Source organism: Camellia sinensis, chromosome 5, assembly GCF_055761805.1.
Source record: "Camellia sinensis isolate YWXY chromosome 5, ASM5576180v1, whole genome shotgun sequence".
Taxonomy (NCBI): Eukaryota; Viridiplantae; Streptophyta; class Magnoliopsida; order Ericales; family Theaceae; genus Camellia; species Camellia sinensis.
In genome coordinates, this window is record NC_138965.1 from 141,446,417 (window position 1) to 141,470,048 (window position 23,632).

Genomic DNA, 23,632 nt, shown 5'->3' on the forward strand with positions numbered 1-23,632 from the left:
TCTGTATGCGGTTGATATTGTATTGTTGTGGATATTAGGAGACATGTTTGGTAATTCGCATGCAATTTATATTATATTTTTGTGGATATTGTGTTGAAATTCGATTGTGGTGTTTATGAAAATGAACAGATTTTTGTATTGAATTGTAATAAATATTTTTATTGAATAAGTTATTGAAATGCGCAAGGAATTTTTAGTGAAAAGAAAAATTTTAAATTGAAAATATTACCCCTATTTAAATTTTTTTTAATTATTATTAGCGATGAAAAAAAAATGTCGATATTAGTTTTCAAACAATATGACGAATAATTCTGTCACTAATGATATAGTACTAAACAAATAATTTGTCACAGTCGTTGAATATTTCGTCACTGAATTGAAATATTTGGTGACAAATTTTTTTGTCATTGAAGAATTTTATTTTGTACTAATTTTAGTGACGAATTTTTTTATCATCTTAATTTATATCATTGGTGAGGAAAAATTTCGTCACTAAAACTTATTTGGTGACGAAATATTTTGTCGCCAAAACAATTAAAATAAAATATTATCTAATTCTAGTGACGAAATTGATGTTATAGAGGACGAAAAGTGCAACATTTGAAGATGAAAAATTTCGTCGCCAAAAATGAAAAATAGGCGACGAAATTATTTTTCGTCACCAGGTACTTTTAGCGACAACGTATATGCAACAAACGTGGTGACAAAATTTTTTCGTTACAAATCACTTTGGTGATGAAAATTTAATATTTGGAGACAATCAATCTGTCACCAAAGGCTTTTTTTTGTTGTAGTGTCTTATTAAATCTGTTTTGTCCTCTTTGCGAATTTCTTACATGTCACTTTTTAAGATTCCTGAAAATGTCGCTAAGGAACTTGATAGGTTGCAAGCAAATTTTCTGTGGAGAGGTTCAGAAGTTAGGAAGAAAATTCATTTAGTAAAATGGAAGGAGATTACAATGGATAGCGATCCCGATTTTCTCTTCCTTATTTGTTGTATCCAGACTTAGGTTCCGTGGAGTTGGTTGTTGTATATGTCTTGTTGTTATCCTTTAATTCCATATATTTGAGTTTTAGGATGCATTGAGCGTGTTTCGAACAGGTTGGTTGAGCTTTAGTCCTATTCCTTGTTGCCTAGATTTTTGGTGGTCCGCTCGAGCGGAGTTTACACACTTTCAACATTTTATGCCTCTGCAAAACTACTGCAGGTGCGTTTTTCACGCTCGAGCAGGCCTCTTGGCGCTCGAGCGGGTGTTCAATGTCTGTAAAAATACTGGAAGAGGGTAATCTACGCTTGAGCGGGTCTTTTTGCGCTCGAGCGGGTCCAGTTTTTGTGTTTGACGCTCGAGCGTCCTATTCGACGCTCGAGCGGGATAGTCGTATATTAGTTGGCAGCTTGGTGATTTTGAATCACTTTTCACATTTTCTTTCTCTCTCTTACTTTTCTAAACCCTTTTTTGAGAGCTCCTCTCTCTAGAATATACCTTATCTCTAGGGATTGATCTAGCTTGAGTGATCTACTTCCTTAGTGTCTTTGCAAAGAGTGTAGAGCTTGGCTTGGACTTCCTATCAATCCGAAAATCTTGGGTTTTAGAGCATTTCGAGATTTCTTCATCATCTCCTTTGAGTTTCGTCTCTTGAGGTAGGGATTCCTACTCATCTTTATGAGCTTTAACATAGATGTTGAGTTTTTTGTATAAATGGTTTGATTTGGGAAGTTAGGGTTTGAGATGGGTTATATTGGAAAGAGGGGTTTTGTTCTTTTGATTCAAACATTTGTGTTTTGGGTCTAAAAAGGAGGTTATTGATGTTGTTGATAATATTTGGACCTTTAGGTCAATATTGGGAAAAAGGGAAAAAATGCCATGTTTGGCTATATTTGGGTCATTAGTGTAATTAATGACATTTATTATGAAAATATGAAATTGAGTTGGAAATAATGTAATTGACTCATTATGAGATAGAATGGTAGAGTTGGAATTATTAATCAGTCATCTTGAAAATTGTTGACAAATTATCTGTTGATATAATTATTATCTGTTTAGAAATAATTGCTTTGGGCTATCGGTGAAGGATAGCCTTGATTGTTGTAGACATTGCATGATGATTAGGTGAATTAAAACTAATTAATTGAATATGTCATTGAATATGGCGGTTGGAATAATACATCAAATTTATGTATTGATTGGTTATGTATATGATTTATGCTTATATACATTGTGTTGTGTGGGAGGAGATAGGGGATGTACTCCACGGTTTAGGGGAAGATAGGGGATGGACTCCTAAACCGGATATTCTTTGGGAGGAGATAGGGGTGAACTCCATTGATACAACAAATTTGTGTATCTATTGAAGTGTTGATACAACAAATATGTGTATCTACGATGAAGTATGGAAGTGTTTTATGTGATATTGATACAGCGAATATGTGTATCTATTATGAAGTATGGAAGTATTGTTGATATGAGTTATAGTCTCATTAAATTATTGGTCATGTTCTGAGCCTTATTCATAAATTGAGAATCGGTTAAGTAAAGGAAAGAGAAATGAAACATGGACATTGGTGTCATGTAATTGAAATGAATTATGAATTGATTTATGTGAGTTAAACATTTATCAAATGCTAATGTTTTAGTTATTGCTCATATTATGTTTAGCATATCTTTACTGGGCGTTGGCTCACCCTATATGGGACATCATTTTCAGGTACAGGTGTTATGCCACCTCCAAGGACGTAGCTTGGGAGGCTTGAGGCTGTTAGACTCTTTTTTGTTGTTTTTTTGTTGTATTACATGTATATCAGGCCAATGGCTTATTTTGTGTAGAGTTAGTACTCTCCTTTTTGTAACCAAGTGTTGACTTGGAAAGTTGTAAGCCTATAGGGCATTTACTTTTGTTGTCAACATGTAATACCTTTTGTAAGAATACTCTGATGATTGTAATATGAAATCTCTTTTCTTTATCGTGAATGTATGATATTATGGGTTTATTTTGAGGGCGTTACAAAAAAAAAGGTCTGGGGATAAGAGATATCAGGCTCACAAACCAGTGTATGCTATTCAAATGGTGGTAGAGGTATGCAATTAAAGATGATGCATTATGGAAAGCAATAGTTTGTTGCAAGTACGGATTTGCTGGAGGGAAATGGTTGCTGTCTACTAATATAGCAGACATAACTTCTAAAATATAGAGGGATATAATGGAAGTATCACAATCAAATCCAAAATTATATATCCTATTTTTGGAGAACATGGAAAAAACAATAGGGAATGGGAAAAGAATAATGTTTTGGTTTGATAATTGGATAGGGGATTCAAGTATTTGTACTAAATTCCCTAGACTTTATCAGTTATGCACAGCAAAAAAGGCTTCTCTAAATGAGCAGATTTCACGAAAAGACAGTTCAGACAGGTGGTGCTTCAGTTTTAGAAGAAATCTACATGCTTGGGAAGAAGAAGAGTTAGTAAAATTGAGACAACCCTCACCACTGATTAGTGCTAATCTATGATTAAGCATGTTAAGTGACTGATTGACTGAATTTTTGAATCGATTGATTGAGTGTATTAGTTTAAATGCAAATCTATCTGTTTGACTGCTAAATGATCTGTTCATGTTTTAAGTTTCGAACTGTAAATTGAAGGCCTTATCGGCGGCCGAATCTGAAATTGATTAGTGTTTTATGTTAATTAGAATTTATGTGATTTTATGGCATGTTTAATTGAAATTTGATTTGGAATGATTAAATTGGATTAAATAATGTTGAATTACATTAGTTGGCTTATTTACCCTTTTGCCATTAGTGGGCCACTACCTACAACATTGTTTGGAGCTTTTGATACATCATTCTTGTTCAATTTTCTTGTGGCCAAACCGACTAGAGAGAGAGAGAGATAGGAGATAGTTTGAGTTCTTCAAGAATTGCTTAGAAATTTAGAGGAATTGAAGTGTAGATTGCTCTATTGAGCTTCCCTTCTTGAAATTGAAGACTTAAGGTAGAGCTTTTACCTTCTTGTTTATGAATTGAGTTGATTCTTGCATGGTTGAGAGGGATGTTGTAGTCTAGAGCCAAGATATGGTTTAAGATGTTGAATTGGGTAGTAATCCACGCATGCATGTGCACATTAATGAGTTTTGAGGTTGTTTTCATGGAAACTCTTGCATGCAAGTTTACATTCTTGTTCTAGCCCATGAATTCATCATATTCTTGAGCTCCCTCTTGCTTTGGATAATGTTTTGGAGCATTAGAAGTCATTAGAATTCATGCGTGTTACATGTATATCATGATCATGAAGCTTTGTTTGAATTTATGTTTAATTGAACTACCTTTGGGTTTTGATTTCTCAAATTGATCTTCAAAACATGTCATATTATGAGTTTTAAAGTGTTTTCCAGAAAATTAGCCCCAAAGGATCGGATTTGATGCTTTAAAAGTTGATTTTGAGCTTGTAGGTTCAATTTGGAAATTCTAGAATTTGGACCTACGCTCGAGCGAGGAACTCCACGCTCGAGCGTAAACTCTGGGTTCATGCAGTCCGCTCGAGCGAGCAAAGTGACACTCGAGCGTGAAATGCGTGTATTCAGTACTTTGCATGTGTTTACAGTCCGCTCGAGCGAGGGAATGCACGTTCGAGCGAGGACTTGTGTCTCACGCTCGAGCGGGGGTCGAGCGCCCGTCGAGCGCGAATTTCATGCATCAAGTACTTTTGCAGTCCGCTCGAGCGAGGAAAGTCACGCTCGAGCGGAGCTCCCTTGTCTGCATGTCCGCTCGAGCGTAGAAAGCCACGCTCAAACGAGACCCCTGTTTTCTGAAAAATCTATAAAGTGTTTTTAAAGTGCATCTTTGCATCCTCTGTAACAACCCTCATACTGTTTACCGATTAATGACTGATTGGTTACCGATAACCATCGATTACCGTTAAACTGAACTGATTATGACTGATAATTGAACTGATTCAAGTACTGAACTGACTGACTGGAATCTGGGAGTAATTGACTGACTGTATCTGTTTAAATGTATAGTACATCTGTTTGAATTGCATTCTATCTGTTGATTGATTATTTGATCTGTTCGTGTTTTATGTTTAAACTGCTAATTGAAGCCCTTATCGGCGGCCGAACCGGGAATTGGTTAGTGTTTTATGATCCTTAGAATTAATGTGATTTTATGGTATATTTACTTGAAAACTGATTTGATATGATTAAATTAGATTAAAATGAGTTAAATTGCATAGTTGGTCTTATTTACCATTTTGCCACTAGAGTGGCCCACTACTTGAACCCTTTTTGATCTCCTAATACACTCAACAAAACATTTCTTCTTCCACTTCCTGCACACAACCGACCTTAGAGAGAGAGAGGAGCTAGAAGAGTTGAGTTCAACTTGTTTCATTGTGAATTGGCTAGAATTGTTTGAAGAATTGAAGGTTGATTGCATATTTGAGCTCCCTTCTTGAACTACAAGACTAAAGGTAGCTCCATTGTCTTCTTATTCATGTTTTGAGTTGATTCTTGCATGGGTTAAAGCTAAGTTGAGGTCTAGAGCCACCCTATGGCTCAAATTGCTATGTTGAAGCTTAATCGTTGCATGCATGTACATATATTGAAGTTTTGAGGTTGTAGTGCATAATTCCTCACATGCATGTCCATGTTTTGAGAATAGTTCATGAAATCATCTTGTTATAAAAAGAATTGGCTCATTAGAGCAACAAATTGGAGCTTCAAAGTGTTTCAAATTCATGCATGTTTGCATGTTCATATTGTTCTTGGAAAATGGCTTGAAATTGGGTTTGAATTAAACACCCTTAGGCTATGATTTCTCAAATTGAGTTTTGAATCGTGTTATTCCATGTGTTTACAAGAGTTTTCCAGAAAATGAGCCCAAGAGGATCGGTTTTGAGTTGTTAACAACTTGGTTTTGAGCTTGGAGGTGCAATCTGGAATTTCCAGATTTCGCACTTCCGCTCGAGCGGGGAAAGTGTCGCTCGAGCGTGGAATTCGAGCATCCAGCATCTCTGCACTGTTTTGCAGTCCGCTCGAGCGGATGATTGGGCGCTCGAGCGGAGTCATGTCTCACGCTCGAGCGGGCGTCGAGCGGAGATTTCACCCATCCAGTACTTTTACAGTACGCTCGAGCGGGAAATTTTACGCTCGAGCGTGTACCTTTGTTGCATGTCCGCTCGAGCGGGGAAACCTGCGCTCGAGCGGGACTCTGTTTTTCTGAAAATGCTTTTAAATGTACATCTTTGCATCCTCATCCCATTCTAGGCATTCTTAGGCCTAGTTTAAGACATCTTAATGAGGATATAGATGTAGAACACACCGAGGCAAATTTAGGGATTTAATTATTACCTTTCCCCATCTATGAAGCTTAGAGTGTGTTCAATCTGTTGACTGTTTAGGGTTGGCATTTCGAGGAGACGCTCTAGCCTACTGTAGCCCAGAACTCTGTGAGTAACAATTGTGTAAAGATATGTTCAATTGATATTTTTGAATACTGAACTAAACTGTTTACTGAACTGGTATTACTGAATGAATGTATGTCCTTTATTTCTGAACTGTACTGTGGCATCCTTAGTACCTACTGTTTACTGTTACTGTTACTGCGACAGAATTCTCTGTCGGTTCCCTCGTGGAGCCACTACTGTTTACTGACTGATGGCCATCATTACTGTTCGGTCTTTTAAGACCTACTGTTACTGTTATGCTAATGGATGTACCACATATGACTGTTTACTGTACTGAACAACTGAAATACTGATTGAATTGAACTGTTTTCATTACCGTAAGGACATTCATTCTAAACCCCTTTACGCTTTATGTTATTCACTGGGCTTTAGCTCACTGTTTATATATATATGTAGGTGCTCAGCCACCAGATCGGAGCTAGGAGCGTGGGTTAGACTCCAGTTTTGTCAAGCCAGCCTTTGTGCCTCACTGCGAGGTTCCGAGTTGCCATGCTATGGCTTTGGGGTGTTTTGTTTGTTTTCCCCCGTCTGTCTCCACACTGTTTGGATTACTGTATAGACTGTCAGTTACCAACTGTACTGGTATCAAGGGATTAGGTCCCTGTACTGTGTGACTGTAAATTTTGTATAGATTGTACTGTTTGTGTATGTATGAATGCATGAGAAATCTTTTTGGCATACAGACTGTCACAGCTCATTGGACATTGTTTGATTACTGTATTGGCTTCCGCCAGGCCCTGTACTCTGTTTTACTGTATTACTGTTAAGCAGGCCTTCGGTAATCTCGGATTACTGGCCGGTTACGGTGCTAAACCCATAGGGCCGGGTTTGGGTCGTGACATCCTCATTCCATCCTAGGCATTCCTAGGCCTAGTTTAAGGCATCTTAATGAGGATAATGCTATAGAACCACACCGAGTCAAGTTAGGGACTAAGTTATTGTTTCCCAAATGTGCAACTTAGTGTGTTCATCCTGTAACTGTGTAGGGTTGGCATCTGAGGACGCTCATTAGCCTATCTGTAGCCCAGAACTCTGTGAGTAACAATGTTGTAAAGATGTATTCAATCATGAATATTTTCTGAATGATCAACTATACTGCTTTTTGAAATGATATTTCTTACTGAATGAATGCTTGTCCTATTTGCGAACTGTATTCGTGGCATCCATAGCAATTTACTGTTACTGTACTGTAATGCTACTGTCACAAAGATCTCTGTTGGTTCCCAAGTTTGGAACCACTACTGTTTACTAATATGATGGCCATCAACTGACTGTTCGGTCTGTTAAGACCTACTGTATTGTTTGCTATTAGATGTACCACTTATGACTGCTATGATCAAATAACTGATATACTGTTCAAATGACTGTTTTAAATATTGAAAGGACATTCATTCTTAACCTCTTTACGCATATGTTATTCACTAGGCTTTAGCTTACTGTTTATATATATATGTAGGTGTCCAGGCACCGGATCGGAGCTAGGAGCATTGGGTTAAACTCCCTTTTTGTCAAGCCAACTAATGTGCCTCACCGCGAGGTTCCATGTGTGTCCAAGCCAAGGCTGCTTCAGGGTGTTTTAGATTCTCCCTTTCTGTCTCTGTTTTGTATAGACTGTATAGACTTGTACTGTACTGTTATGGTAGGGATTTGGTCCCTAACTTGAATGATTGTATATGTATGTATATATTGTTTGGTTCTGAATGTGTATATGTATGAAAAGTCTTTTTGCATACAGACTGTCACCGCTTATTGGACATCTTTTATTACTGTTTTGGCTTCCGCCAGCCCCTGTACTTTGTATTACTGTTTTTACTGTTAAGCAGGCCTTCGGTAAACAAGGATTACTGGCCGGTTACAGTGCTAAACCTATAGGGGCGGGTTTGGGTCGTGACAAAAAATCATTGATTTGTTGGGAACAGGGCCCAGGATAGGAATGGAGATTGAGGATTCTGTGAAATGAAAAGGTGATCCAATAGGTGGGTTCAAGATTAGAAGTGCATATATATGGTGTGATATGGATTCTGTACCTCTACTCATTCCGCTAGACTGATATGGAACAATTTATTTCGACCTAAAGCCAAATTCATTACTTGGTTGGCATGGAATGGTAGACTTAAAGGCTTTTCTGCACCGAATTGGAGTGTTGAGGGAGAATACGGATTTACATTGTGTGTTTTGCAAATCTGATTTGGAATCTTCTAATCATATTTTATTGCTCTGCCCTTTTGTATGGAAGGTGTGGGTAAGCATAATTGAGTGGTGGGGGCTGGAGTGGGTAACACCAAATTCAATAGAGTGTTTAATACAATGGTGGTTGAGTTGGAATTTTAATAAAAAAGAAAGGATGCTTTGGAGATCTATTCCCTCAGCAGTGCTTTAGTCTGTCTGGAAATGCAAAAATGAGTTTATTTTTTCTACTAAGCATCCAGATTTGGTGGCGTTATGTGAGACAATTAAGGTAAGGTTAGCGCTTTGGTAGAAATCACATAATTCTGGGTGCCTTTATTCTGTAAGTGATATTGTGAGGAATTTTCAGGTGGTGAAACAAAGCTTGTAAAATCAGATTGGGTGTGAAGATGCATGGGTAGTAGGAGCAAATGTCCCAGGAGAGTAACAACAATATTGTGGGAGGGTCTGGTACATTCTTTGTTCTGAATTTCTTCAGCAAGGTAGAAGAGCAGTAGTATTATTCTGTCATGAAATTGGTATGTAATCTTCACTGTCCTGCTAAGCAGCAGATGTAGCAATATGGGGCTAGTTTGGAGAATTGTTGCTTTGGTGGGCTGGGGGTTCTAGACTTGGTGTGGTGATCAAGGAGCATCAGTGCTAAGGATTAGTGGTGTTTGTTATTTTTGTTGTTTTTTGTGGTTGTGTTTTGATTGGTCACTCATTAGCTTGATGCGATGCTCCAGATGATTAGGTTTGTTTTGTGGTGCCAATCTAGTTAGGATCATATTACTTAGCTATGATGCTTGTGCATCCAACATTTTTATTGATGTATGGTGTAATTCATTATTTATCTATAAAATTTCTCTGTTGCTGATCAAAAAAATATATCATAACTAGTGTTGATACACTAGTTAGTACATTAATTGGTGTATGTAGCACCACCGATTATACAATCATGGTTTAACACAAAATCAGATTGCATGACTTAAAGAAATCGAGTGGTCTAATTGCCTTTTCAAATTCATTTTTTTTGTAGTGATTACATTTTTCAAAGATTATGTGCGATTTTATGCACTTGTAATTTTCCATCTCTTTTAGAATAGAATACACTACATATATCGGACTAAGCCCACTTGATTATGAGTCCATTTCACTTTCCCATGAACTGAAGCCCACAAGTTACAAGGTTCCTTAATCATGGTTCTTATATTTCCTTCAATTAGATGCAAAGCCTGCGAATAAAAGTCCACCAGAAACAATTAAATCCAAATTTCAAAAAACAAATACCCATTTGAGGACACACTAAAAATAATACAGAAAACATTATAAGAATAATATGATAACGTTATTTTTTTTTGTAAATAAAAGTCATGTTAGTGGAAATTTTATTTTTAAAGTGAAAGATTTACATTAAGTCACATAATTTTATGCAAAAATTCTATGTACATTTCTATTGGGGTGGCTATATTACAAGTCTCATTTCAATGATTTGAATCGTTTATTTTATAAGATCTTCATCTATAAAAAAAAAATTAAGTCAATCCGAGAATAGTAATATTTTTATTTTATTACGTTTATTTTCAACAAAATGAATGATCTATTTCAAACACACACTTGTCATCAATTTTTTTATTTTATTTTTAAAATGCCTCATTTTAAAGTTTTGGAAAATTCTACGGTACTCAAAAAAATTCAGAAAATTACCATGACTTTTTCATCCATGGTGTGTATTTAAGCTTGGTGTAGTTTGGCTAAATTTTAAGTAAATCTTGACCATTAATTTCAAATTTTAAATGATCTTTTAAATTTTTTATTCTAAATTTGTAGTAGACCTGTTAAGTTTTTTATTGCTTAATCTTGAACAAAAAAGAACCGTCTCAAATATCCATATTCTAAATTTATTTTTTACTTGTGCCCATCCAATTACAAATTCAAATTTTTACACTATTTATAATTCAACGGTTCTAGGAACCCCAGCACCTCTAATAGGCCAATTTTTTTTTCCTTCCAATCACGTGGTGCCACGTGGCACTGGGTCATTGGGGTTGTGTTTTTCTTTCTCTCTCTTAAGCTTTATTCATTTAGAATTATCAATCAGTAGACCCATACAACACCAATTCAATCTTCACCACACCATTACATTCTAATAATTTCATTCATATACTCTGATATCATGATCTCTCCCATACAGCCTAAAAGTCTACCAAATAAGAGCATCTCCAATGCACTAGGCATATAATACTTGTTAGTTAAAATGCCTAGTGTGATTCACTTTTTTCAATTCCAATGCACTAGGCATATAATTAGGCATTTTGGCTCAACTCATATTCACTAGCTACATGTAGCTAGCCTTCAACGCTAGGCAAAATGTATTCAATCATTAGGATCATTTCCCTCCATCTTTATTGTTGACGTGGCATTCTATAAAATTAATAGTATTTAGATAAATAGCTAAAATAAAGAGCATGGTTGGAGTAAAAATATAAAACAGTTGATAGGCAAAATAAAATATATACTTTATAGTAATGTTTGGATAGATAAAATGCCTACTACCGTTGGAGATGCTCTAAGACATATAGGCCCTCAAAACTCTCATTTGCCAATTTTAACGTAAAAGATCGTTGCATGGTAGTTACAAATGAGAGGCTCAATATAGAGAGAGAAAGAAAAACACAACCATAAATATAGACATTTGAGATAGAGAGAGAGCCCACAACGGACGGGCCTGCGAGACGGCTGCCGCCAAGCCCTCCGCTCCCAATCCCTCCCTTAAAGCCCCCACAAACAGCACCGCCACAACCCCGTTGGGCAGGCTCGTGCCGTTCCTTCAAATCAATTTACCAAAAAATAAAAAGAAAAAAATTAACTCATTCCTACGCCACCGGAACGTGTTGTGTTTCATTCTCTATATTTTTTCACATCGCCTCCACCCCATCCAAATCCCTCACCTGACCGAGGCGGTTCGTTCATTCGCTCCGCCACGGTCACCCACTACAATTTGGTGTTAAGACTTAAAAAGCTTTTACTTAAAAGCTTAAAAGTTTTAACACCATCTACATCAGTGTTAAAACTTAAAAAGCTAACATTTTAGCTTAAAAGTTTTAACAGGACGACCAAATCTGAATTAAAATTTAAAAATCTTTCCGTCCATCACCACCACCAAAAAAGTGTATACTTGTACCATGGGAGAGCCACAGACTTATGGGAAACCACCGGTAAATTCGCCACCATTGACGACGTCATCTTCCGAGTCAGAAAAAGAGGAGTTGCAGAGGCTAGAGCACGCGCCGCCGTTCTGGAGGAACCGAAAGAAGTTGTCGAAGCAGTTGTCGATGTGCGAGACGCCTCGGGATACTGCGTGGGAGAGGCGGCGCCGCCAGATACTCCGGCAAGAGAGGAAGAAACAAGGGATCAATGATTCAGAGGTTTTGACGGACGATGACCTGAGCGAGCTCAAGGGTTGCATAGAGCTAGGATTTGGGTTCAATGAAGAGAATGGACAGAGGCTGTGCAATACATTGCCGGCGCTTGACCTTTATTTCGCCGTGAACCGGCAGTTTGCGACGAGTCCTCTACAGTCGCCGAATGGCGGAGGCTCGTCGACGTCGATAGGGATCTCGTCGACACCTGCCGGAGACTCGTCTAGGTCACTCGGAAGCCGGTCGTCGTCCTTCGATAGTCCAAGGAGCGATGATTCGTGGAAGATTTGTTCCCCAGGTTAGATTTTCATTCTACTACGAATACAGAAACTAAACAGAGAAAAAAAAAATGCAAAATATTTATTTGGAAAATGCTTGGCAAATAAGATTTCTATACACGAAACTCATATAGAAATGTGTTAATTTTTTATTTTTATTTTTATAATTATAAGGTACAATGATTGAAACTTTATTTTGAAATGAAAGTATCAGAGAAAATCACATTATTCTGTATAAAATTTTTATTTATATACCACATTCTAATAAATGAAAAACAAGATTTTATACAATTTTTATAGTAGGATACACTTTCAAAAAAAATTATCCATTCATAAATTTACATTCCTAACTTAATCTTCATTCTATATCTAAAATTAACTTAATCTTCATTTTATATCTAGTATTTAAAAGACATTATGTTTTCGTTTAACATAAGTTAAAATAAGATTTTTTTGGTTAAAATAATCACAAAAAGACAAATTAAGCTTTTTAATTTAATAAGATAAAATGTCACATCTAAATCATAATCATTTTATTTATTCTCTTACAGAAGTAAAAAAAATACAAAAAGTCTATTCCAAACGAGATTTTTTAGCCCCGAGCTAAAATAATCAAAAAGTAAAAAGTCAATCCACATCTCAAACGAACCCATATGTAATGTTTAATAACTACATTTTGTTAATTACAATATATGTCATCACTCTAATTCAAAAAAAATAAAAATAAAAATAAGAAGAGCAAAGTTTGTTGTGATAGATATAGTTAAGCATCAATGGATGTGATTTAATGCAGGGGATAATCCTCAACAAGTGAAGACGAAGTTGCGGCATTGGGCTCAAGCAGTGGCTTGTTCTGTGATGCAGTCATACTAAAATGAAGGGATGGATGGGTTGTGTACAGAAACAGAAAAAACAAATGAAAAAAAAAAAAAAAAAAAAAACAGAATTCAGAAACAGAGAAGATAGAGAGAGACGATACAGCGCGTGCTAGGGTGATTTTCACATGCGAATGGTGCATGTAGTAGCTTTCTGGGCTTGAAATGCAATAAATGGAGTGGATTGATTTGCTTCCATGGTTTGAAGAAACTAAAATTGCTTGTACTATCCTCTAGTTTTTTCTTTCTTTCTTTTTTTAATATTTTAAAATCAGATATTGTTTGGACACACGGGCCTCCTTATATGGACCAAAATTTGTGTCATGTGAAACACCACTAATAGGAAAAATGAGAGTTGAGATCAGGGTTGGGAATGTTTTTATGAAAAGTTTATGCCGTCCTTTGATCGACTCTTTCATGCTTTCATTGTATAACGAAGAATAGTTGCGAAAAATGGGTTGTTGTGGATTCAAATGTAAACATGTAATTATTGATTTCCCATATTAGCCAACAAGAAAATTTATGATAAAACAAATATCATTTGATGTATTGAATTTCAGGGTCTCGAATATGATAATTTGTTTCTTACTTGCAAACATCATTATGGTGCTTAGGCGAACCCACTGACACAAAGATTTTCAATCCTGTGCTCCAGCGAGCTGAGCTACTTGAACCACCTTATTACTTGCCAGTTAAGGCTAATAAATCGGTTTTAATTCAGATAATTTGATCACTTCTTCCTTTATTGGAATTGTTATCTCTGCTACTCTCTATTTTTGAATTCGTACCTTTTAATAGCCCCAGTCTAGAAACCATAGTCTCTAAAGGTGTACATTTGGCCTGGCCCGACTTATGTCGAGCCTTGTAGGCTTCTGCCAAAATTCAGATTGAGTTTGAGTGGACTTGAACAATTTTTTTATTTTTTCTATCAAAAATTTATTATTTTTCACTAAAAATGACACTGAATCTCGGGCGAGTCGGGTCTCGGACCAGACTTTGTGTGGGCCGATAAACCGGATTTCAAAATGACAATTCACGTCCAAATCTAAAATCTTGGGCTGGGGTCGGGCTAACTAGGCTGGGCCCACCCCAAACAACCCACAAACTACGGGTGAATTTCGAGCCCTCCACAATTCCCAAGCCATTTTTACATGGTCTCCAAGTTTGTTGACAAAACTCTCTTCAAACTTCATATCAAAGTTTTCTGACCATTCAAGGTTCACGACAAAACTCTCTTCAAAGTTAGGGGTTGTTTGTGTGTCTTAAATACTTTTTATCTTTTTAAATTAAAAAATTAAAGAAAAAAATATAAATATTTGGGTTAATTTTTTGATTTTTTATGAAAAAATGTATATTAAAAAATTGTATAAATTAGTGTGTAGGGAAAAATTAGAATTGAGAGTTGTGCAGTCGTAATTTTTGACTTTTAGTGAATAGTGATAACTTTTTAACTTTTTGAGTAACTTTTTAACTTTTTTTTTTTAACTTGCCAAACTTGACCTTAATATTATTGTTGACCATAGGGAGAAATTTTTTGTATATTGTATTATGTATTTTTTAGAATATACTACAACAACTTGGGCAAGCTCGAAAAGTTACAATAATAGTCAAAATGTCAAATAAGTATGGGTAAATTACATTGACATCCCTTGAGGTTTGGTTTAATTACTATCCATCTCTTAACGTGTTGGAAATTATATTCTCACCCCTGTGATTTATAGTCTCATTTCACAAACCTCCTGCTTATATAAAAGGTAACAACTCTTAGTAGAAAAACAGAGGAAATTACTTTAAAAAAAAAAGGTAAAGGAAAGGGGGAAAAAAAGAAAAGAAAGTAAAGCAAAGTAAAAAAAGAGAGAGTGCATGAGTTCAATGTTTTCATTCCGTCTAAATAATAACAATGACAGGGGGTTAGTGTAATTTTCCAAACGTCAGGGATGATATGTATTAAATCTAAACCTCAAGGGGTGTAAGTGTAATTTATCCAATAATTATCAAAAGAGTTAAAAAATTATAAGAAAAAATCAAAAATTTAATTTTTTTCTCTATATTTTTACACTCTTTTTTTTTTCGTAAAACCAAAAAATATTCCAAATATACTATTTTTTTCATTTTATATTTTAGTCAAAAAAATTAAAAAAATTACTAAAATAATATAATTCTAAACCAATCCTGAGAGAGTGAGAGTCACATAGCATAAAAGGTAAATTACACATTGACACCAACGTATAAAAATATTTTATTATGAATAACTCTTAAGGGTTGTTTGGAATGATTTAAATAAGTACATTTTTTATCTTTTTACGAAAAGATATGCAGAAAAGTAGAGAGGTGATGTGATAAAAAAAAGATAAAAAAATAAAAAGATGAATTATTTTAAGAATGCCAAACTTGACCTTACATTTGATACAAACTCCAATTTTAATATAATAATATTTTTCAAATTTAACATAATAATATTTTTTTATATCACGTGACAAATAATATTACTTTTTAATATAATTTTAAATAGAAATTATTAACTTGAAGAATAAATTAAGGAAAATTTAAAACATGAACGATCAACAAAAAAAAAATAAAAATAAAAATAAATAAATAAATAGTCACTCGAGTCATAAATTCAAATTATTATTTTCTTTATCCAAAAGTTCACCATGAAACATTATATCCATAAGATCAAGCTACTAACCAAAATAAAAAACCCCTTCACTTTATTTTGGGTATGCTTGATTTGTGTTTTGAGATAAAATTTCAAAAAAAAAATTAGAGAAAGAGTTTAGAATTTTTTTTTAATTTGTTTGGTTGTATATTTTGAAAATAGTTTTGGAGTTTGAGAGTTTGGGATAATTTGATATTTTGTTGTAATTGAGTAGATGTATGTAAGAAAAAAGTGATTGAGAATGAGAGAAAAGAGAAAAAATATGATTGATTGATGTATAGGAAAGAGAAAGTGCTTTTAAAAAAAAAATTCAAAAAATTTAAATCAAACAAAATTTTAAAAATCTTTCTCAAAAATTATATCTTGAGATATAAACCAAATTGACCTTTTGTCTTTGTGATTCTGTGGAGGTGTTTGGAAAGTAATTGTTTTGACTAAAATAGCCAATAAGACAAAATGTCACACCAAATTCATAATCATTTCATTTTTTCTCTTACAAATATCATATCCAACTACAAAAAAATCAAACTATCTTCCCAAATGTTTGGTTTGGTTTTGAAAGTAGTTTTTAAAAATTGTTTTGGGGAGAGAGTTTAAAATTTTTTTTAGTTTGTTTGGTTGTGTATTTTGAAAATAGTTTTGGGGTTTGGGAGTTTGGAATGATTTGATATTTTGTTGTAATTGAGTAGATGTGTGTGAGAAAAAAAAAAGTGATTGAAAAGGAGAGGGGAGAGAAAAAAAGTGATTGATTGATGTGTAAGAGAGAGAAAGTGATTTTGAAAATTGTTTTGAAAAAATTACAAACAAAACAAGTTTTTCGGAAAAAATTTGCCAAAATCACTCTACAAAGCCAAACCAAACATACCTAAAAATTCTAGCCTCTTAAAATAGTCAAAAACTAAAATAGCAACTTTCTAAACACCCAGGGTGTGTTTGATTGGACAGACTAAATAAGAGAGGATTAGAATCTATCGGACTTGAATCTTGGGACTGTGAATCCTCCGGACTATTTGGTTGGATTGGATATGTATCCTGTATTTACTTTCTCATGGGATTAGATGTCTGGAAATGACTATTTTTAGTGAATCCAATATTCGGTTGGACGGACTGGATTAGGGATGGCAATTTCAACCCGGCCTGACGGGGACCCGATCCCCCGAACCCGATTAGAATGGTTTTTCTCCGAAAAATACCCTCGCGGGGATGGGGATGGTATTCAAAATTGAATCCCCGATCAGTTTCGGGCCGGGGACGGGAATAGCTTTCACAGCCCCGGATCCAGCCCGGCCCCTGCCTCGGCCCCGTTTCCCCAATGTGAAATTACTGTTATGCCCCTATATATATAAACTAAACCCTAACATAACACAACCCTCAAGCCTCACCGTCTCTCTCTCTCTCTCTCTTTAACCCTCTCATCACCACCACCGATCGATCTCTCTCCCTCCTTCCGTTGTAAGCATCATCAAACACTCTTCAACACACACACTCTCTTCGACGCCACCGCCGCTGTCTTCCCTCTACTCTCTCGCCTCTCTCTCTAGATTCTCTCTCTCCTTCCCCCTCTAGATCTAGGGTTTTGAACCCCTAGATCTGTGTTTTGCAGATCTGAGTTTGGCTTTGCCGGTGGCTTTTCCAGATCTGTGTCTTTCGCCGCCGTCGTTGCCATTTTCCTTATCGTCGATCGTGAATCCGTGATGTATGTATATGTCTCTGTTTGTGTTTATGAATCCGTGGTTTGATATATGTATGTATATGTCTCTGTTTGTCCATTTTTTTTTTAATCTGTGATGTTGAAAATGAAACAATTGATAATGATAGTGGATTTGTTGATAGTGTATGTATGTATATGTCTCTATTTTTTTTTGATCGGAGATGCATATGGTGTATATATATGTCTCTATTTGTGATGTTGTTGTTTTTGATGATGTTGTTGATAGTGGATTTGTTGTTGATGATGATGGTGATGTTGTTGATGATGTTTTTGGGCCGGGGAATTTTCGGGGTCAGGAAAACCCGATCTCCGTTAAGGGGCGAGGATGGGGACGTTGATAGCTTCCCCGTCGGGGATCGGTGCCGGGGACAGGGAGGTTTTCACAATCGGGGATCGGGGACGGGGAGTGTGATCCTCGGCCCGGCCCCGGCCCGTTGCCATTCCTAGACTGGATATGATAAATGAGCAAAAAGACTATTTTACCATTTTTCAATTGTTTACTAAGTAATAGCAATATTAAATATATCTTTAATATTTTAATTATTTTTAGCTAGATTAAATAAAAATTTATTTTATTTTATTTTTTACAGAATTAAATAAATTTATTTTTAAAAAAATAAAATAAATAAAATATCAATGAAAATATTTGTTATTTTTTAATTAAAATTTTAAATAAATTTTTAAAAAAATAATAATTAAACAATGAAATCAAATAAAATATCTATTAAAATTTAAATAATGAAATTAAATAAAATAGAAACAAAATTTTAAAATAAAACATCAATAAAATATCTATAAAGAATTATTTAAAAAAAATAAATAAAACATCAATAAAAAGTTAAACAAAATTATTTTATTTTTAAATTAAGACATTTAAATTTTATTAAATTTTACTAAATATAATACATAATTAAATAGTAGAGGGTCAAAATAGTCATTTCATCACCTAATCCCCAACAGTAAATAGTCCCTCCAAAATTGTCCCACACCCCCCCTAGGATAGTATAATCCCCTATATGGGGGATAAGGAGTTCAGCCGGATTTCATGTTCGGCGAACTTTAAAAAAAAAACAAACACCGAATTAGATGCTTCTTCCAAATTACAATCCGCACAGTAAATAGTCCCTTTCTCCCAATCAAACACACCTCCACTGTGTCTCACCCTTAGGCCCCATTTGTTTTCAAAGGTAGAGTGGAGGGGATTATTAGTGAGGGGACTGTTAGTGAGGGGACTAATAGTAAGGGGATTAAGAAAATTGTGTTTGTTTGATAACCAATGGACTAGTAATGTCACGACCCGCTCCCCGTACCCAAGGGTTAAGTATCGTGATGGTCAGTAACTGAGTTACCTACGACCAATTCATAGACAAATTAATAAACGCAAGCGGAAGAAATATTTAAGTAAGGGTATCAAAATAATCATTAGAGTTTCTATTTTTATTACAAAATATATTGACAAAAAAGGCCGATATTTACATATAAAAATATCATAAAAGTGTTGTGTGTGTCTATTCCGCAACCCTGCGTCTAAGACTTTCTAGAAGCTATTTCTGAATTGCATGTTTCCTGAAAATTGGTAAAAAATTATAAGCACATGGCAGAGTGAGAAATATTATACCAAGAGTATAAAGGACACGAAATAACCATGGACAATTAATTAGGCCAAAACATTTATATAACTCAGTTTGGTACATAAATCGTTTGAGTAGCAGAAACTGAAATACAAATATTATATAAATAGATAACCATAACCATGGTACAGAATAGAACAGAACAGAGGTCACAGAAGTGACAGTCAGAACAGAGGTACGGATTCAAGAGGTGGCTCTCACAATAGTGTAGCATTTAGCTCCGCACAACACTTTGGTCCGCACATAACAGAGGTACGGATTCAAGAAGTGGCTCGTACGGATTCTAGAGGTGGCTCCCACAATAGTGTAGCGCTTAGCTCCGCACAGCACTTTGCTTCGCACAAAACAGAGGTCAATGGATCCATGACAGACAGAGGACCACAAAGTGGTCAAACGGAGGCCAATGGTTATTTAAGTCCCCCAAGGCGTGGGACTCCCGTGGTGGTACTTACAAACATAATTGTTTATAAGGTCATAGTCAAATATTTTTTAAAATATAAACAGACATATCCATGGGTTTTCTTTTGAGCAAATAAGATTCAGAAGATAACCACATAACTGAAACTTTTATAAAACATAACTTTTATTAAAAACATAACTTGTATAAAACAGATTTTGGTAAGTTAAAACATACGTAAAATACATTTTGATAACTCAAGATATAATATAACTCACCTTAACTTTAATACCTCACCATTTCTTTCTACTATCAAAAACTCTCTCAATTTCCATTATTTTTTTCCTTCTTCCTCTATTTCCTTTCCTTTCCATCTTCTCTTCCTTTCTCTTCCTTTTCTTTTCTGCAGACTGATTCATTCCTTCCTATTTATGAGGAGAAGACGCCACCAGCAGGCCAACACGTGGCCGAGTCCCAAATCATTTCACAGATTCTATAATTAATTATATAGATTCGTTCTTATCCTTAATAGATATTTAAGATAATTGTCTGTTTGACCCAATATTTTAATATAATTATATAAATAATTTAATTTCTAATTAAATTAAACTTTATCGTATACTAACAGAAAATTAATTATTTATTTTACTACCATACCCATTATTATTATTATTAATATTATCTATATTATTATTTATATTTTGACCCCTAAAATTTTAAATAATTATATTACTTTATAAAATTACGCATAATAATATATAATAAATTATATATTTTCCGAGCTGAGATTAAATAATATTAGTATAAATTCTACAGAATAATTAAAAATCTGGGTTGTTACAAGTAATAGTTCATATTTGTTTTGAGAAATAGGGATAGGATTAACCCTGTGAAATTCCACAAATACCCTTTTTGCATTATTATCAAATTTAGACTTATGCCAACTAAATAATAAATAAATTTTCACTTAATGCTATTCTCTTTTCTTTCTTTTTTTTTAAAAAAAAATTATTAAACAATCCAATTATCAAAAAAAAAAAATAGTCAATGCTATTTATTTATTTATTATTATTAATGAATCCAACTATCAATAAATTTGTAGTCAATGTTATTCTCTCTTCTTCTTTTTTTTTTTAATTCTTTTTTGTAAATATTAAATAATCCAACTATCAATGTTATTCTGTAATAACCCTGACCCGTAATTAACCACTAATCGGTAATTAAGGATGTTAATTAAGTGAATAAAATAAATTATGGGTTCATTATGTGATTTGCATGATATTTGGCTTACTATCTGTTACTTGTAGAAATATCTGTTTGGAATTCCGCTTTAATATGTAAATTGAAAGCCTTATCGGCATCCGAAACCGAAATTAACAACACCAATATGTTATTTGGAATTTTTAGAACCATATGACAAGTTTTATTAAAAATTGATTTAGAACAATTCATTAAGTTGCGTTTGGCAAGCCTTATGTTTTAATTAATGTCTTTTAGCATCATAACTATCTATATGAGCCCTTAAGCTCATTTGAGCTCATTCCTCTCATTCTTGAGTGAAAAATTCTGGAGATTCATTTTAGAGAGAGAGAGAGAGAGAGTGCAATTCTAGAGAGAGAAAGGAAGAGATTAAAGAGAAATTGAAGGCTATAGCTTGAATTGATCAAAGATTGTGCTAGAACAAGAGTAATTCAAGACTCTAGGTAAGATTACAACCGCTAGATTGTGTAACTAAGTCATTTAACATGAAATTTCTTCAAGATTATGAGTTTGATGTGTATTGAGCTTAGAATAAAGATTTGAGTTGCAATCCATGCATGCATGTACATTTTCTTACAAATTGAGCATGATTTCCATGAATCCTCTCTTGCATGTTTGAAATTCATCTTCATTTTGGGAAATCATCAAGTTTCAAGTTGTTTTGTGGTGTTTGACAATGTTTTGAGAAGTTTGATACAAGAAAAATTCATGCATGTTGTGTTCATAAACATTTTTGAAGTTTAAGTTGAAATTGGGAACTTTTGGCAAACCCTTGGGTCATGATTTTGTGAAATGATCCTAAATTCTTCATGTTTTACAAGTTTACTATGTTATCTCAAGTTTTGGGGTCCAAGAGATGTGTTTTGAAGGTTGGAATTCGAGTTTTGAGCTTGAAGGTGCAATCTGGAAATTCCAGAATTTGTATCTACGCTCGAGCGTGGGAGTTCACGCTCGAGCGACCACTCTGAGTGCGTGCACTCCGCTCAAGCGACCAAAAGTCCGCTCGAGCGACCATTCACATTTTGCATGTCCGCTCGAGCGTGGACATTATTTTCAGAAATTTTGCCTAAGTGTTCCAAGGCATGTTTTGGCATCCTCATTGCATCTTAGGCATTCCTAAGCCTTAATTAAGCCTTAGTAATGAGGTTATGGATTAGAAACACACTAAGAAAAGAAGGTACCAAGTTTCAAGACTGCAAGTGTGTGTGTTTTAGGCATTGTGATAAGAAAGGATAAGAACCAATGTAATGAAAGCTAAGCCTTAATGGCCACTTGAATGTGTAATGATTAGATGTGCTTGTGTTATGTATTTTGTGGTTGTAGGTTAAGACTCGATGACTGATTGACCGCTTACTGGAACCACTGTGAGTAACGTTATTGTAAAGATACGTTCATATGAATTATGTTTCAACTGAATATGATAAGTTCTGATTTCTGAAATGATATCTGTTTTCATGAACGAATATTCCATGTTTGAAATCTATTATGGCATCCATAGATAGTCCCAAGTCATGGGGCACGGCATGAAAATGCGGGTCCATGACATACAAGTAATTACGAGATCTCGTTAGCCACTTCATTGTGGTGATATGTGTTTAATAGGTATCCGGAACCGATTACTCTAGTCGGAAGACGTTCTGTGATGTGTTCTATGGGATGTACCATTATTATGTTCTGATATGAGAATGATTATGCTCTGGTCTATTTTCTGCTTATGATATATTCAGACTTCGTTCACTAACCCCTTTACCTTAATGTTATTCATTGGGCTTTAGCTCATTGTGTGTATATATATGTATAGGTGAGCATTCTGGAGCCCGAGCCTGAAGGCTTTTGTCTGGATCTGTGTTCTGTTGTTAGCCAACCATTGTGCCTCACGTGGAGGTTCCCGAAGTGTCTAGTGTTTATGGTCTGTTGTTTCTGTATATATAAGACTCGGTTGTTCTGTTGGCTGTACTTAAGATACTTTAATGTGTGTGGGTATAATGTATGAATGACTTTTGATTATGTATATAAAGTTTTTAAATATTTCGTTTCATATAAGTCAGCACAGCTCATTGGACAACTATATTTATGTATTTGCTTCCGTTAGCCCCTTAATCTTATCAATCTGTTCAGAGGCCTTCGGTAGTCCAATGATTACTGGTCAGTTACGATGCTAAACCCATAGGGGCGGGTTTGGGTTGTGCCATATTCTCCCTTCTTTTTTTATTTTTTTATTCTTTTTTGTAATTGTGTATGATGACAACTTTGAAAGAGTGTCACCACTAGCAATCACATGAGATATATCAACATGAAGTGTAATATTCCCATACATAAAATGACAGGTAAATGACAATACAGTTAAATTTCTTTGATAACACCAAAAGTGAACAGAGCATACATTGAACGGCATCAATCTAAACCTGTCTAGCATGCCTAGTTTTGTTAGTAGTATCCATTGCAAGTGTGGACGCATACAAAATGCATATAACTACAACATACAAAAAACACAAAAAAATAAAAAAATCATGACAACTCATCTATAACGGTAGATGAAAAGAACAAAAAAGCCACAGAGCCAAGCACATCATGATTCTGGCGCACATTTCTTTGTCAAAGTTTGGCTTGACAAGCAACCCATAACCCTCTAAGGCCGCGTTTCATCAGAAATATACTTTGGGAGTCCAAAGAATGGTGCCTCATGGAATACTTGGCATAGTGCGGATACCTAAGCATCCAAAAACCCATCTACATTGCCTACAGATACCACCGCTACTTGGCACAAAT

The 23,632-nt window shown here is 34.9% G+C and overlaps 1 protein-coding gene across 1 annotated transcript; it reads left to right on the forward strand.

The window, feature by feature from the left end:
- The first annotated feature begins 11,704 nt into the window (after positions 1-11,704).
- On the forward strand, positions 11,705-13,297 carry LOC114289969 (1-phosphatidylinositol-4,5-bisphosphate phosphodiesterase epsilon-1, putative (DUF1685)). Its single transcript, XM_028233812.2, has 2 exons — positions 11,705-12,350; positions 13,124-13,297. The coding sequence occupies exons 1-2, from the start codon at positions 11,816-11,818 to the stop codon at positions 13,201-13,203; spliced, it is 615 nt and encodes a 204-aa protein (XP_028089613.2). The 5' UTR covers positions 11,705-11,815; the 3' UTR covers positions 13,204-13,297.
- The last annotated feature ends 10,335 nt before the right edge of the window (positions 13,298-23,632 follow it).